Source organism: Chrysemys picta, chromosome 25, assembly GCF_011386835.1.
Source record: "Chrysemys picta bellii isolate R12L10 chromosome 25, ASM1138683v2, whole genome shotgun sequence".
NCBI lineage: Eukaryota > Metazoa > Chordata > Testudines > Emydidae > Chrysemys > Chrysemys picta.
The window spans coordinates 15905732-15918905 of NC_088815.1; the positions used below are offsets into that span (position 1 = coordinate 15905732).

A 13174-nucleotide genomic window follows, 5' to 3' on the forward strand; every position below is an offset into this window, starting at 1 on the left:
GCCGGGGATGCTGCAGGGCCATGCCCCTTGAGCCACAGGGCGGGTGCACCGGGGCCACAGCCCCCAACACGGCTGGAGGCCCAGCCGGGAGCCAGCGAGCAGCAAGGACAGATCACGACTGGGGCTACGGAGGCGATGGCAGGGCCCAGGGGCTGCTTCTTCCGTCACTCCCAGGCCAGAGCCGGGAGCCGGGGCAGGGAGAAGGGGCCGGCAGCGGCACCTACACCAGGTACTGGTCCCGGAGCTTGCGCAGCTGCATGAGGTCCGGCTTGAGGCTGTTCATGCGCTTGTCGATCTCCCGGTTCTCCGAGGCCTGTTTCTTCAGGTCCTGCTCCAGCTTCATCTTGCTGTCGTGGATCTCAGTGACGCGCGACTTCAGCTTCTCGGAGTTCATCAGGATCCTGGGGGGGAGGGCACAGGAGTTACGGGCTGGGGAGGGGAACGTGGGCCCGATGCTGGAGCCAAAGGGGAAGGGCTGCCGGGCAGCTGGAGCCGGCTGGCCGAGGGGGGAAGGACTGGGGGCAGCTGCAGCATGGTAGGGCTGCTGGGTGACAGGAAAGTCACGCAAGCAGTTTGCCTTGCAAAGGCACTAGCCCTGCTCCGTTCAGGCCCCGCCCGACCCCGAGGCTGGGGCGGAGATTGCCCTGAGGCCTGTGCCCCTGGCAGCGCCAGGCTACGCCCTCACCGCTGCACCTCCTTCTCATTGCCCTCCCGCCGGAAGCGCTCGATGTACTCCTTGCTGCACCTCTCCTGCGTCTGGCACTGCTCCTCAAAGATCTTGATGGTTTCGTTGAAGGCCTCGATAGCCGTCCTTTTCATCTGCAGCTCCTGGGGAGAGCGGGCACACCGAGTGAGCCAAGGATCGGGGCCCAGCCCAGTCCCCTGCCTTCCCAGCAACACCCCAACCCCACTCCACCCCTGGGCTGTCCAGCAATGGTCTGATCCCCAGCCCTCCCAGCCTGAACCTTCCTCGGAGGTCCTACGGCCCCTCACTTTGCTGATTCCTCCCCCTTCACCAGCAAGTTGGGTATCTGCACCCCAGCGCGGCTCTCCCAGGGCTCTCCAGGGCCCATATCACCTACAGAGCAGGGCAAGCTGGCCAGAGCTCAGGCCACACTGGTAACGAGGAGCCGTGCAGGGTAACACCCCTGTGCTGGCTGGAGTGTTGGACAGAACGGCAGTGGAGGAGGGGACATGTGTGGCCCCGGGGTACCAGTGAGGGGGCGGGCGCGTGGCCCCGGGGTACCTGTGAGGTGCGCGTATACTCCTCGTACAGCAAGTCGTACTCCCGGCTCTTGTCCTGGTATTGCTGGTGATAGACCTTCAACTGCTCCCCCACAGCCTCCACGCTGTCCTCCTTCACCAGCTGGTCCTGCCACACAGAAGGCCCCAGGACGAGTCAGAGCTGGGCACTGCTGCACTCTTGCTGCAGGACATGGAGCAGGCCCACCAGGCCAGCGCTGCCCAGGAGTGAGAGGGCCATAGGTAGAGGGAAGGAGGTGGGGCAGGGCCAGGATCGGGGGAGCTCTCGGGGCACCAGGAATGATGAGACACCGCAGGGCAACGTGGGGCCCTGTGCCCGCCTGCGCCAAGCCCCGCCTCTTCTGTGGACAGGACAGAATTACCTTGCAGAGGGAGGCACCCAGAGGCCCCAATAGGCAGCCCCGGGGCATAGGGCCTGCCCACATATCCCTGCTTGCGCCCCTCAGCAGCCTGGCCCAGCCCCCTGCCCTACCTGTGACGTGGCCCCTGCTGACCGGCGTCCCACTATCCAGGCCATGCTCTTGCCCAGGGGATGGTTTGGGCAGCCCCAGCTCCTCCACCCTGGCCACAGCCCCTTGGACGTCAGCGTCAGGCTGGGGCCGAGCCCCCCGTGGCTCAGGGGATGCAGCTGGGCCGGGAGGAGCGCGTCCCAGGACGCCATGCAAATGTGGCTCCCCTTTCCCCTGGCTGGCTCCCTGGCCAAAGAGCGTCCTCTGGGCAGCCGGGCCTCTCACGCGCCAGGGAGGCAGGAGGATCCGCTGACAGCTCAGCCAGGGACCTGCAATCCAGCATTGGCCTGTTCCCGGGCCCTGGGCACGCCCCCTTGCCATAGGCATGGCTGGCCCCTGTGCTCACACGGATGGCGCTCAGCTTGGGGAACGGCCACGGGGTTCAGAACATCCCCCGGCCCAGCCTGACCTGCTGGTACTTGGAGATGGGGTAGAGCAGCTTGCTGTCCAGCTTGGCGTTGTACTGGGCCAGCGACTCATGCCGGTAATGGTTGATGAGCTCCACCACGGAGCCGAAGGTCAGGGGCTCCGAGAAGCCGTACTTCCCCTCCCGGTGGAAGATCTTGATCAGCTTGTTGTTGCCCCCTTTCCTGCAGAGCGGAAGTGGGGCAGGGAACGCACTCAGCGCCAGGCAGAGACCCCCTTGTGACACCCCCGGGGGCCATGGCAGGGCTCGGAGCACCCAGCACTAGCCTAGCCGATGGGCGTCCCCTCAGTCCGGCACCAGGGAGTGATGGAGGCTTTGCATGGGACAAGGACGAACCTCCGCCCCCCCCACATGCACACCCTGCATCATTCCCCCCCAGCCCCTCACAGACACCGGGGGAGCGGGCGAGCCTGTCTGGTCTGGAAGCTGGCAGGCTATCGGGGCTGCAGCCCTGCCTCCACGCTGGGACTCAGAGCACCACGAGCTTGGGGACACATGGGGCTCAGGGTCCTAGTCCTGGGGCAGTGAAGCACCAGACAGAGAGTGTACAGCGGGCAGAGCCTGGCCAGCCGCCCAGCTCTACCTAGGGGTACGGCTAGCGGCCCTGCTGCCCCAGCGCAGCCTCAGGGCGCACGTACCTCAGCGTGAGCGTGTACTCCCCCTGGATCTTACTGGAGGCGTCGCGGACCAGGAAGGTGCCGTCAGGCGTGTCGCGCAGCTTCTCGTTTACCTCCTCCCTGGGGATCGGACAGGGCACAAGTGGTCACAGCCGCCAGGGTACGACCCACAGAACCCACCTCGCCCATGGGGGGCTGGAGCGTAGGGATTAGTCAATCTCACCCTGCCCGACCCCAGCCCTGCCCCACACATCCCCAAACAGCTCTCCCCCCCCCCCCCCGCAGTTAGCAGCTCCCGGGGGTCTAACAGCTACCCAGGGGCGGTGGGGGGCGCTCTCGCTGGCCCGCTGCCCAGGGGAACGCGGTGTGAAGAGCCTGGTACCTGGAAATGTCGCCCCAGTACCACTCCGCCTCCTGCAGGGGCGCGCTGCTCCCATTGGCCAGGCTGGCTCCACCGGGCTTCGGCTTTGAGGGCTTCGGAGGCAGAGCTGCAAGAAAGCTGGGTGAGCACTGGGGCCCTGCTCCGGCCAGGATCTGCTCGCCACCAGCCCCAGAACCGCACCCCACGCCCTGCTTTCGGGCTGCCCTGGCACAGCTCCAAATGGGCGCCAAACCGCATTGGTGCTGGGCATGCCGAAGGTGCCACCTCGAGAGCCCCGAAGCGGCGTCCTCCAGCAGCACCCACTCCCGAATGCCCCCCCCAAGCGTCTCTCAGCGCGCCGGAGAGACCGTCTCTGCGCCCAGACCAACTCGGGCCAGTTCAGTGAGTCCCCGCGCGGTGCCCGTTCCGTGACGGGGCTGACGGGAACGAGCCAAACACACAGCCCTGGTGGGAGGCTGAACGGCCACCTCCTCCCTAAGCCACCCAGGAAGTGACCAGCAGCCTGGAAGGACCCCAGGGCATTGCAGCTTGTGGGGCTCAGTACCTGGTGGCACTTGTTCCGGCTCCGAGTCCTTCGCCTGCAGAAGCGTCTCCAGGAAGAGCCCTGAGAAATCGGGGCTCAGCTCTGCACTGCAGGGAGACAGGGACCAGAAATCAGCACCTGGGAGAGATGCCAACAGACCCGGGAAGGAGGCATGGCGGCAGGTGCTGGGCTGTAACCTGAGCCAGAGGGGGCGGGGGTTCATTGCCCCAGCCCCCCCCCCCACTGGCTCTGGGGTGCACTCTCAGATGAGCAGTGCAGCATGCTGCATTATCCAGACAGCCTGTAACCTCGGGGTGGAGAGGGGAGGGAACTTCATTCTACTGCTCCCAGCTCACCGAGCCTGGCCTACAGCTAGCAAAGTGCAAGCTCCTTGATAGACAGACGCAGGGTCTTCCCCACTTTCTAGTCCCATCTCTGCCCGCAGCCTGTGGCCCCAGCTCTCCACTCTGGGGGTGAACAGGAACCCAGCTGCGGGATGGAGTTGCCAGAGGCCATGGGGAGGTACCGGCTGTTACGGTTTGGGCTTTGCGCCCACTGCTCACAGCCCTGCTGGAGATGAGCTGCTGATAAGTCAGGGTCTCTTTACAGACCACCAGCGAGGGGCTGACCCCATTCGTCTACCCTTGATGCTGGTGCAGGAGGCAGCGCCGTCTGGGTGTGATGGGGTTAGGTCAGGGGTCACTGCCTGCAAAGCGTCACCATGCAGGGGGTCGAATACAGGGCCCTCAGCTGCACTCCGGGCTCCTGCACACCCCTAGCTCAGACACCCGGCCCGTGGCAGCTGGCAGGCCGGCTCCTGGGCAGAGCACCACCAGCCATGTCTTGCTCTCGCCCATCTGCCCACTGGTGAGACGCAAGCCCCCAGTCCACGTACCTGGTGCCAGGTAGCCGGAGCAGCAGAGGGCCGAAGATCTCGCCCAGGGCCCGAGGGTGGAGTCCGTTGCTCTCGGCCTGCTGGGACACCTTTTCCAGGTGGTGGAGCAGGAACTGCAAGGTGAGCAGGTTCTGGAGAGGGACCGCAGGAGACTCCAGCGCCAGCAGCAGCTGCTTCCTGCAGCTCTCTGGCTGCGGGATCTCTGGAGAGAAGCAAGACACACGCTGGAAGGGCAGGGGCCAGGCCTACCTCACGCTCCAGCACTGTAACCCACCTGCCTCTGGTGCACCGGGGTTAATGCCCTGGAGCCCATCAGTGCCCTCCCCCGCTTCCTGCCCGTTAGCTTCCCCTCCCCCCGCAGCCCAGCCCTTACCCTGCAGGATGCGCAGGATCTCGCCATGCGCCAACGCCGGGACCACGGGAGCAGGCAGGTCCTGCAGGAAGCCCCGCAGCGCCTCGCCCAGGGAATGCACGTCGAGCGGCTCCACGTCGCCCAGCACCCAATCTGCACAGAGCAAACAGACCCTCACAGCGGCAGCCCCCGGCGGCTCCCTGGCCAGCTCAGCTTTAGAGGATGTGCCCAGAGTTTCCCCAGCGCGGAACGTGGGGGCACGAGAGGCCCCAGAATCCACAGCAGCGGCTGCTGCTGGAGCACAACAAGGAGGTGGCATATGGGAGGGGTCTGTCTCAGGGCCTGGCGCAGGGCAGAGCTGCCAAGGACAGACACACTCTCCGCTTCCCATCCCCAGCGGCTCCCCGGCATCCAGGCCTCGCTCTGCGACACAGACGGCGGCGGCGCCGCCCCAGCCCGGACAAGAGCCCCGCAAATTCCACGCGGCCCAGTGCAACTCCACTGGCATGAGCACAAACGCTCGCTCCTCTACTCACTCCCAGCAGAGAGCCCCAGAGCCTGGCTTTGCTTGGCAGGGAGCGGGCGTCAGGCAGGCCAGAGACTCCCTGCTCCAGCTGGTTTAGGGCCTTTGCGTTTTTAGACCTCTACACAAGGAGGATCAGGCAGCCCTGGGGAAACACAGCAGCAGCAGCGACCCCCAGGAGGCTGCACCCCAGTCCGGGGGAGAGCAGGGAACCATCTCCCTGAACCTGGACCCCGAGGGCCCAGCCAAGAGGGCAGCCGGCACAGCGAGATCAGCTGCCATTGCAGCTGCATGTGCAGGAAGTGAGCAAACGGCGTCATGAGCCGGGAACCCGAGTGACACGGCTGAGCTGATCCCTGGGGCAGCCTGGAGCTGAGGAAGCAGCATTTAGCCCTTTGCCAGGGCAGCGTGGGAGCATGGCCATCAACACAGAGTTGGCTGGGGAGGGGACAGGGCCCACCATGCTCAGTGTGTAGCAGGAGAGCCAGGAGGAGCTGGCTTGCGACATCAGTTCCAGGCCCCGTGACCAATGAGCAGAACTCGTGTCCACGTTCCCTTGCACAAGGCTCCTCCTCCTCCTGCCAAGCTGCAGGAAAGTGCAACCGCCTTGAAAGCGACACTTGTGTGCAATTACACCAACACAGCAAGATGGGCCTGTCCTCTCCCATGCAGCCGGCTGCTGGGAGTTACAACTTGCTGAGGACAGAAGACAAGCTTGGCCTGGATTTCATTACTGCTGGCGCTGTCACATCCACTAATCTCATCCATCTGACCCAGCTCGCCTCCCCTCCGTACAGAACTGGTTCTTACCGGTCTTCAGTGCTTGTCTCAACTCCGAGCCAGACGTCCTGTATAACATCTCACTGTCTAAGCCTGTGGGAAGTGCAGGACGGTTTATGTTAGCTCTGTGAATAGAGGCAGCCACTTCAGCAGTGCTGATAATCTCTGAGCTGCAGCCACAGCAGTTATTAACCCAAAGCTAGCTCCATTCCCTGCCCACCAGCCACGTCCCAGCAGATCAGGGCTTCAGTCACGTCAGCTGCACCAGGGCTAACCAGCCTCCAATCGGGCTGTTTTAACAGACTCTAGAGACAGAGCGTTTGGGCCCTCACCTCGGGAAAACGGCAATCTGTTGGGTCCCTGACCACTAGGAAACCCAGCCTAAGTTCTGGCCTCCAAACTAGCCACACGCCAGCCCTGGACTAGTATAGGATTCCTGGGCCAGCGGTTGCCAAGTTGGGCCAAGGGTCAGTGCCTGGACATGCTGCGTATAGCTAGGCACATGGCCACAGTCCCATGGCGAGTTCACGCTGTGGTGGCACCAGCTGGGCTGCCAGGGCGCAGACCCGTCCTGGTAACGAGCCTGACAGGATGTCCGGCTCCCTGCCGCCTGCCGGGCGTTCCCAGCACAGCTTTCCAGCGGCTAAGCGGAGTCGCTGTGCCTGGAGGGAGCCTGGCAGAGAAGGGGTTAATAATGGATGCTGCCCATTTGCTCACACGGGGGCTCAGGACCCCAATCCCCTCCCCTCCCCCTCTCACCTTTCTTCTCAATGGCTTCCACCAGCCTGAGCAGAAGCGGGGGTGCGACTTTAGGGGGGGTGAACTGCTCCGCCAGGTCCGGGAGGAGCCAACCTGATGGAGAGAGCAGGGGAGAGGGAGCAGTTAGAGCCCACGTAGCACCCGACAGCCAGAGGCCTCCGCCGAGGCCGCAGGACTAATTCTGACTGCACGGCTTGCTTCTAACCCACGGCAGCGGCTTGGTGGGCCCGCAGCCAGTGGGGGGGCCGACCCGACGCTCCAGCACCCAGGGGCAGGTCGGCAGCTGGCTCCTTCAGCAGGGACTCCGCAAGCCAAGGTGCCGCAGGCCATCCAGTGCCCCGGAGAGAGGGAGCTTCTCATCCTGCCTGTCCAGGGCCTTGCACAACCAGGCCCTGATCCTGGCTGTCCTTGTGCTAGCAGCAAGCCAGGGGCCTAGGAGGTGCCCCGCTGGAGACCTGATGGAGGGCTGGGGGAAGGATGGCAGGGAGGGCCCCTGGGGGGGATTCGCACACTGCGGGGCTGGTGCTCAGGGGAGGGCTAAGTTACTTTCCACTCCGGGCAGGCTGACTGGGGCGGGGGGAGGAGAGAGGGGCCATGTGGAGCCAGAGCTGCTGGCCGAGGGCAATGCTACAATTCTTTTGCAAGCAGGGATAGAATTTCCTGAGGCTCAGGCGTTTAGGAAGCGGTGGCGCACCCCGCGACAGAACCGAACTGGGCACGACATTCAGAGGAACCAGACCCACCACGTCGCCCACTGAGCACAGCCCAGGCTGGGCCTGGGTCAGACCCCAGGTTTGTGTCTCTCCCGCTAGCCAGGGCTCACTGGTGGGAAGTTCTAAACTAGCAAACTTCTGCAATGGCAGGAGGGAGGGGGATGTTCCGGGGGAAGGATAAAACCCTCCCCATCTTCACTCCTTAGAGCCACGCGCCCCCGTCCCAGCCAAGGGGAGGAAAGACTCATGAATTCCTGCCAGACTGACCCGGCCAGGCACAGGAAGGGTTAATGCAGTATCCAAATCTTCCAGGCCCGGATCTAGGGCCTGGCCCTGGCTGCTAAGGGGGGCTTGGCGGAACTGGGGAGGGGGGAGGAGCTGGCTGCAGGGAGCCAGGCTTAATCCTCAGCTCCAGAGAGAATGCCATGTCAGCACATTCCTGCCCTTGATTGCTTGTTAAACATGGAAACTGGCCCTTTGCCTCCCCCAGGCAGCAGCGCCAGTGTCCCGTCCCGTAGGAGCTGCTACCCAGCACTCCCTGCAGAGACCCGGGCCCAGGTCCCCCCTCACCCTTCCCAGGGGCTGGAGGATCAGTCAGGGGACCCCCACCCCCCTGCCCTAACCGCAGATACCAACTGAGCACGAGACTGCTGCACGCACCAAGGCTTGAAATCTAACCAGGGTGAGCTAGTTCGTGCAGTTTTCTCCTCTGCTTTCTCTCGCTCTGCTCCAGCTCCAGGCTAGGGCTGCACTGCGGGGTTCCAAGACTGTCCCTAACCCTGCTTAGCGTCTGCATCGTAGCTCACAGGAGTCTGTGCTCGGCAGGCGGGCCAGGAACCCCTGCTCGAGTGCTGCACGCCAATCGCAAGGCCTGCTGGGTACGCAGAGGGGTCACACCAGGCCAACTTGCCAGGACCCAGAGAACTGATGTCTGGAACCCTCCTCTTCAGGGAGGAAGCAGGGCCCACAGATATTACAGGTCTCAGCGTGACATCCCCAAGCACGCTGGGCCCTGCAGCGTCTGCTGGACAGCCCGGCCACCTCAGAGACGCAAGCAGAAGGCTGCTGAATCGCAGGCCCCGCGGCTGCGTGGCACAGCCATCCCAGGGCCAAACAGCGAGTTATTGTAGCGATTCGTCCTTCACATGGGCAGGGCTCTGTGCTGGGAACAAGGCTGGTTACAGATGAAGAACACGGTCACTATTTGGGAGCAAGCCCATCACAGTCGCTGACTCAGAACCTGGGTGTGTCAGGATGCTGCCAGACCCGAACACGCTTCCACAGGCTCCCAGCTCGCCCAGACTACGTGGGCTAGTGCTTGGCTTCACCGTCTGTTACCGTTCCGAGCGCCGTGAAGAGCTCGCAGAGCTCCCTGGCTCCTCACTCCCGGGCCTGGGAAGCAACAGGGCTAGAAATGGGAGATTTAGACCCATGGGAAAGATGTAGGGCATTAAAGCACTGCCTGCCTTCCCTCAGTGCATCCACACACTGCTGGCACCAACCCAGCCTCGGCCCCCGGCCAGGGTCCCTGGCAGTCCCAGACAAGCTAGTGTGTTCTGTGCATGAATGCTAAGCCATGCCCATTAGTGTGCCGTCCAGACTGTAACCTGGGGCTGCTGCAGAGACGCTTCCAGGGCAAGGCCTCAGCTCCTCGCCTGTGAGATGCAGCCAGACCCAGCGACTCACCACACGTTCCCGGCTACAAGCTCTCATGCTCGGGGCTGCATTCACTGGAGCTAGGCAGGGTCACCGTGGGGCTCGTCTCTCTGGCCCTCCTGGGCACCACGGGCTCCCTGCATTCAGCTGAAGCAGTCACCAGGTAGGTCCAGAGCTGCAGCGTCACCCCGTGCCCAAGCTACACAAGGCTGCACACATTGGAGTCCCTCCAGGCTGTGGGTCCTGGCTGGCTGAGGACCTGCCTCCCGCAGCCATGAGCACTGCTGCAAGGGGGGGGCACTGCCACATACAGTCCCTAGCCAGAAACGTTCACACACGGCCTGCCAGGGCATAGCCACACCCGAGCCCGCTGAGCCCTGGCATTCACCTGGCACAGGGCAGCTGCCACTTGTTGCCCATTTCAGACGCTGAGCCCTCGCCCCAGACCAGGAATGGCTTGTGACCCTTCAGTTTTAGGGCCAGGAGGGGAGAGAGAGGGGTCGCCCCCGACCATGCCCACTGTGTGCCCAGGAAAGGGGTCAGCGCAGCTCTCCACTGCTCAGGACTGCATCTTGGCAGGGCTCTTTGTAAGGGGCTAGTTCAGTCCAGGAGGGCACCGTGGTCCTGCCAGCTGCCTATGGCTTCCTCATCCTCTTCCCTTGCTGGACCCCCACCTTCCCCTCCTCCTCCCTCTCTCTCCCCACACCACCTTCTTCCCCTCTTCCTCCCCCCACACCGCCTCCCTCCCCACACTGGACCCCCATCTTCCTTGTCTTCCTACCCCTACACCGCCTCCCCCCGCTGGACCCCCACCTTCCTCCTCCTCCTCCCCCCACACCACCTTCCCCTCCGCCTCCTCCCCCCCCGCTGGACCCCCACCTTCCTTGTCGTCCTCCTCCCCCCCCCACTGCCTTCCCCGTCCTCCTCTCCTGCCCCCCACCGCTGACTGCGCCTTCTCTGTTCTCCTCCGCCCCCGCCAGACCCCACCTCCCCCCCATGCCCCAAGCCAGTATTTTTTTTGACACACGAGAAAGGTTAAGATTTACACACAAACCACAGATTTGGGCTTTCCAGGCAGTTATTGGGTACTTGTATCACAGAACCATCTGGGACCCTGTTGTCCCTCGCCCTGGCCAACTTCTCCCCAGAGAGGCAGAGCGGGTCACAGGTGTTCAGGGCCCAGGACCCACCCGCCAGCGAGACACGCCTGGGGGAAAGCGCCCAGCCCTCACAGCTGCCCAGCATCCGATGCAGCACAGCACTTGCTGGAGGAGGGGCCCAGCACCAGACACACAAGCAAGTCGCTCTGATTTGAAGAAATGCTTTTTCAGACAATGACTGCTCTGGTCTTCCCCAGAGCCCGTCCTATGCGTCAGCAGGGCCGCCAGGCATGCAGCCGGGAGCAGTGCCCGGGGCATCCCCACAACAGCCACGGGAGGAGAGGTAGGCGGGACAGGCCATGAGGGGAAAGCCTGAATCTCTCACTCTGCCAGGGTACGAGCAAGAGAAACCCAACCGGACAGGAAGGCTCTTAGCCCAGAACAGAGATTCCTCCCGGCCTCCAAACCCAAAGCTAAGTGGAGAGAGAATCCCAGAATTGTAGCAATGTCAGGCTGGACAGGACCTGCACGGAGCCCAGAGACCTTCCCTGGTAGGTGTTTGTCCAGCCTGTTCTTAAACCTACAGTGAGGGGGGATTCCACAACCCCCCTGGGAACCTGGTCCGGAGCTGAGCTCCCTGGCAAAAGTTTTCTTAACATCTGACCTAAACCTCCCTGGCTGCAGATCAAACCCATTGCTTCTAGTCCTACCTCCAGTGGACAGGGAGAACAACTGATCCCCTCCCTGTTAGAGCACAGGGGGAAACTTACCAAGGCCCCCCAGATTTTCTATTCTCTACACTGGACATGCCTCAGGTTTTTACCCCTTCCTCATAGGTCAGGTTTCCTAAACCTTTTTTCATTTTCCTCCAGACTCTCTCCAATTTGTCCACATCTTTCCTAACGTGCGGTGCCCAGAACTGGACGCCGTGCTCAGCTGGGGGCTTGCCAGTGCCGAGCAGAGATGAACAGAAAAACATCCTTCCCTGCTCTTGGCTAGACACAGAGCAGCATGGTCAGGACATACAGCCCTGCATGCCAGGGCATGCGCAACGTACCCACGCCCCAAGCGTGCCCTCACAGTCCTAGCGTGCAGGCTCCTCTCACACAGACACAGCACTGCGCGGGGCACATGACATGCTGCCAAGGGGCTCCGGGGGCTGGCTGGCTGCACCGCACTTTGTGGCTGGGGCACTTTGTGGCTGACCAAGTTCAAACCCAGCTGAAAACCACGGTGGCCATGGTTCACGACTGGCTGGGCAGCGCACTCGGGACAGCCTGGCCAGAGAGGCTTTTTAGCACCTGCACAAACTTGAGCCAGGGTGCACATGACGGCTCCTGCGGCTGGCACGGGATGCAGGCACAGCAGCACTGGGATGGAGGGCGCTTCACCCGGATGGAAATCCATCCCAGGACTTGCATCTGACACAGCCCCCCTTGGATGCCTGCATCCCTCCGCCTTCTGGGATTAGAAGCCATGGGGTGAGGGAAAGGGCTCACAGGATGCCCCCCCAGCCTGTGCTGTGAGAGTGAAAACCCAGCTGAGCAACAGTGGCAGGCGGGGGCCCAGCCCGCACCTCCCCAGACCTGAATCTGCACTATCAACACCTCCCGCACAAGCGGATTAACCTTCAGCAGCCCTGGAAGGCACAGCCTCAGTTTGCTAAGCGGGGCGGGGAAGGGGGTTGAGCACATGAGGACCTACAGCTGGGATTGGAACCCAGGAGTCCTGACCCCCCTGCCTGCTGCTCTCAACCCCACTGGAGAGGAGGAGCCTTCACAGGCCAGGAGGAGGCAGAGAAGCTGTTACTTCCTTATAGCTTCACCTTAGTGAGACCCTGCAGTGCAGGGCAGGGCTTACCTTGCTCCAGCGCCTCCTGCATGCGGGAGGTGCTGGCCCCAGGAGTCGCTGGCAGGGGTCTCTGCACCCTGGGTCTGTGGGAAGGGAGGGAGATCTTCACGGGCCCGATGTACTCCACATAGGTGCCAGGGAAATCCCCTTTCTGCTTGGTGCGCTCATTGACGCCCGGGATCCACCCGATCTGGTTGGGCGTCTGCTCGTCTCCATCCTTGAAGCCCAGGGCCTGTAAGGCCCCTTTGCTCACCACCAGGATGTCCCCGGGGAGCAGGTCGATGTCCTCGTTGCGCTCTTTGCAGTACTGGTAGAGCGCACGGTACTGAAAGCCCTCGGTGCTGCCCATCTTCTCTGCTGCACAGGGTGGCTGAAGCCGGGCCAGCTGCTCGGGACGTCGGGCGCAGGCTCAGGCGCTGCTCTAGCCCTGCACCATTCTTTGTGCGTTTACCATCTTTGCACGAGCCAGGTCGAGCGAAGCCTGGTGAGGATGGCCCCGCACACGCTCAAGCTCCCGCACGCTGAAGTGCAGCCCCTTTTCCTTAACTTGAAGCCACGATTCAACCAAATTATGGAGCAGAGGGAGAATGCGACGAACATAATCCAGCACTCGTGACTGGGCATGCAGCAAAGAAAGGGGGCAGCTCAGGGCTCCGCAGTCCTAGGAGGGGGCAGGTGTCTCAGGGTCCGCGGGGCGAGGGGACGGTGCGTTTCCAGCAAAGCATGGTGTGTGCTGCCGCTTCTCTCTTCCCAGAGCCTGGAAAAGGGAAGAAAGAGGGTCTGTTACTTCATGGCCAAACGCCCAGTGCACGGCCCTTCCTGTC

At 63.0% G+C, this 13174-nt stretch overlaps 1 protein-coding gene across 3 annotated transcripts in view; it reads right to left on the reverse strand.

Moving 5' to 3' along the window:
• The window catches only part of PIK3R2 (phosphoinositide-3-kinase regulatory subunit 2), a 36223-nt gene that overhangs the window by 6000 nt on the left and 17049 nt on the right, over positions 1-13174 (reverse strand). The window contains exons 2-13 of one of the 3 annotated variants that reach the window (XM_005279012.5): positions 12360-13107; positions 7031-7123; positions 6302-6364; positions 4990-5121; positions 4617-4818; positions 3743-3828; positions 3199-3304; positions 2838-2936; positions 2182-2362; positions 1247-1372; positions 686-828; positions 225-401 (exon numbers count right to left, since the gene is read on the reverse strand). In XM_005279012.5, coding sequence (XP_005279069.2) covers positions 225-401; positions 686-828; positions 1247-1372; positions 2182-2362; positions 2838-2936; positions 3199-3304; positions 3743-3828; positions 4617-4818; positions 4990-5121; positions 6302-6364; positions 7031-7123; positions 12360-12699 — 1748 coding nt within the window. In that variant the 5' untranslated portion in view covers positions 12700-13107. Of the gene's footprint in view, positions 1-224; positions 402-685; positions 829-1246; positions 1373-2181; positions 2363-2837; positions 2937-3198; positions 3305-3742; positions 3829-4616; positions 4819-4989; positions 5122-6301; positions 6397-7030; positions 7124-12359; positions 13108-13174 lie in introns of those variants that run through there. The other 2 variants (XM_005279013.5, XM_065578605.1) reach the window with 2 other exon arrangements.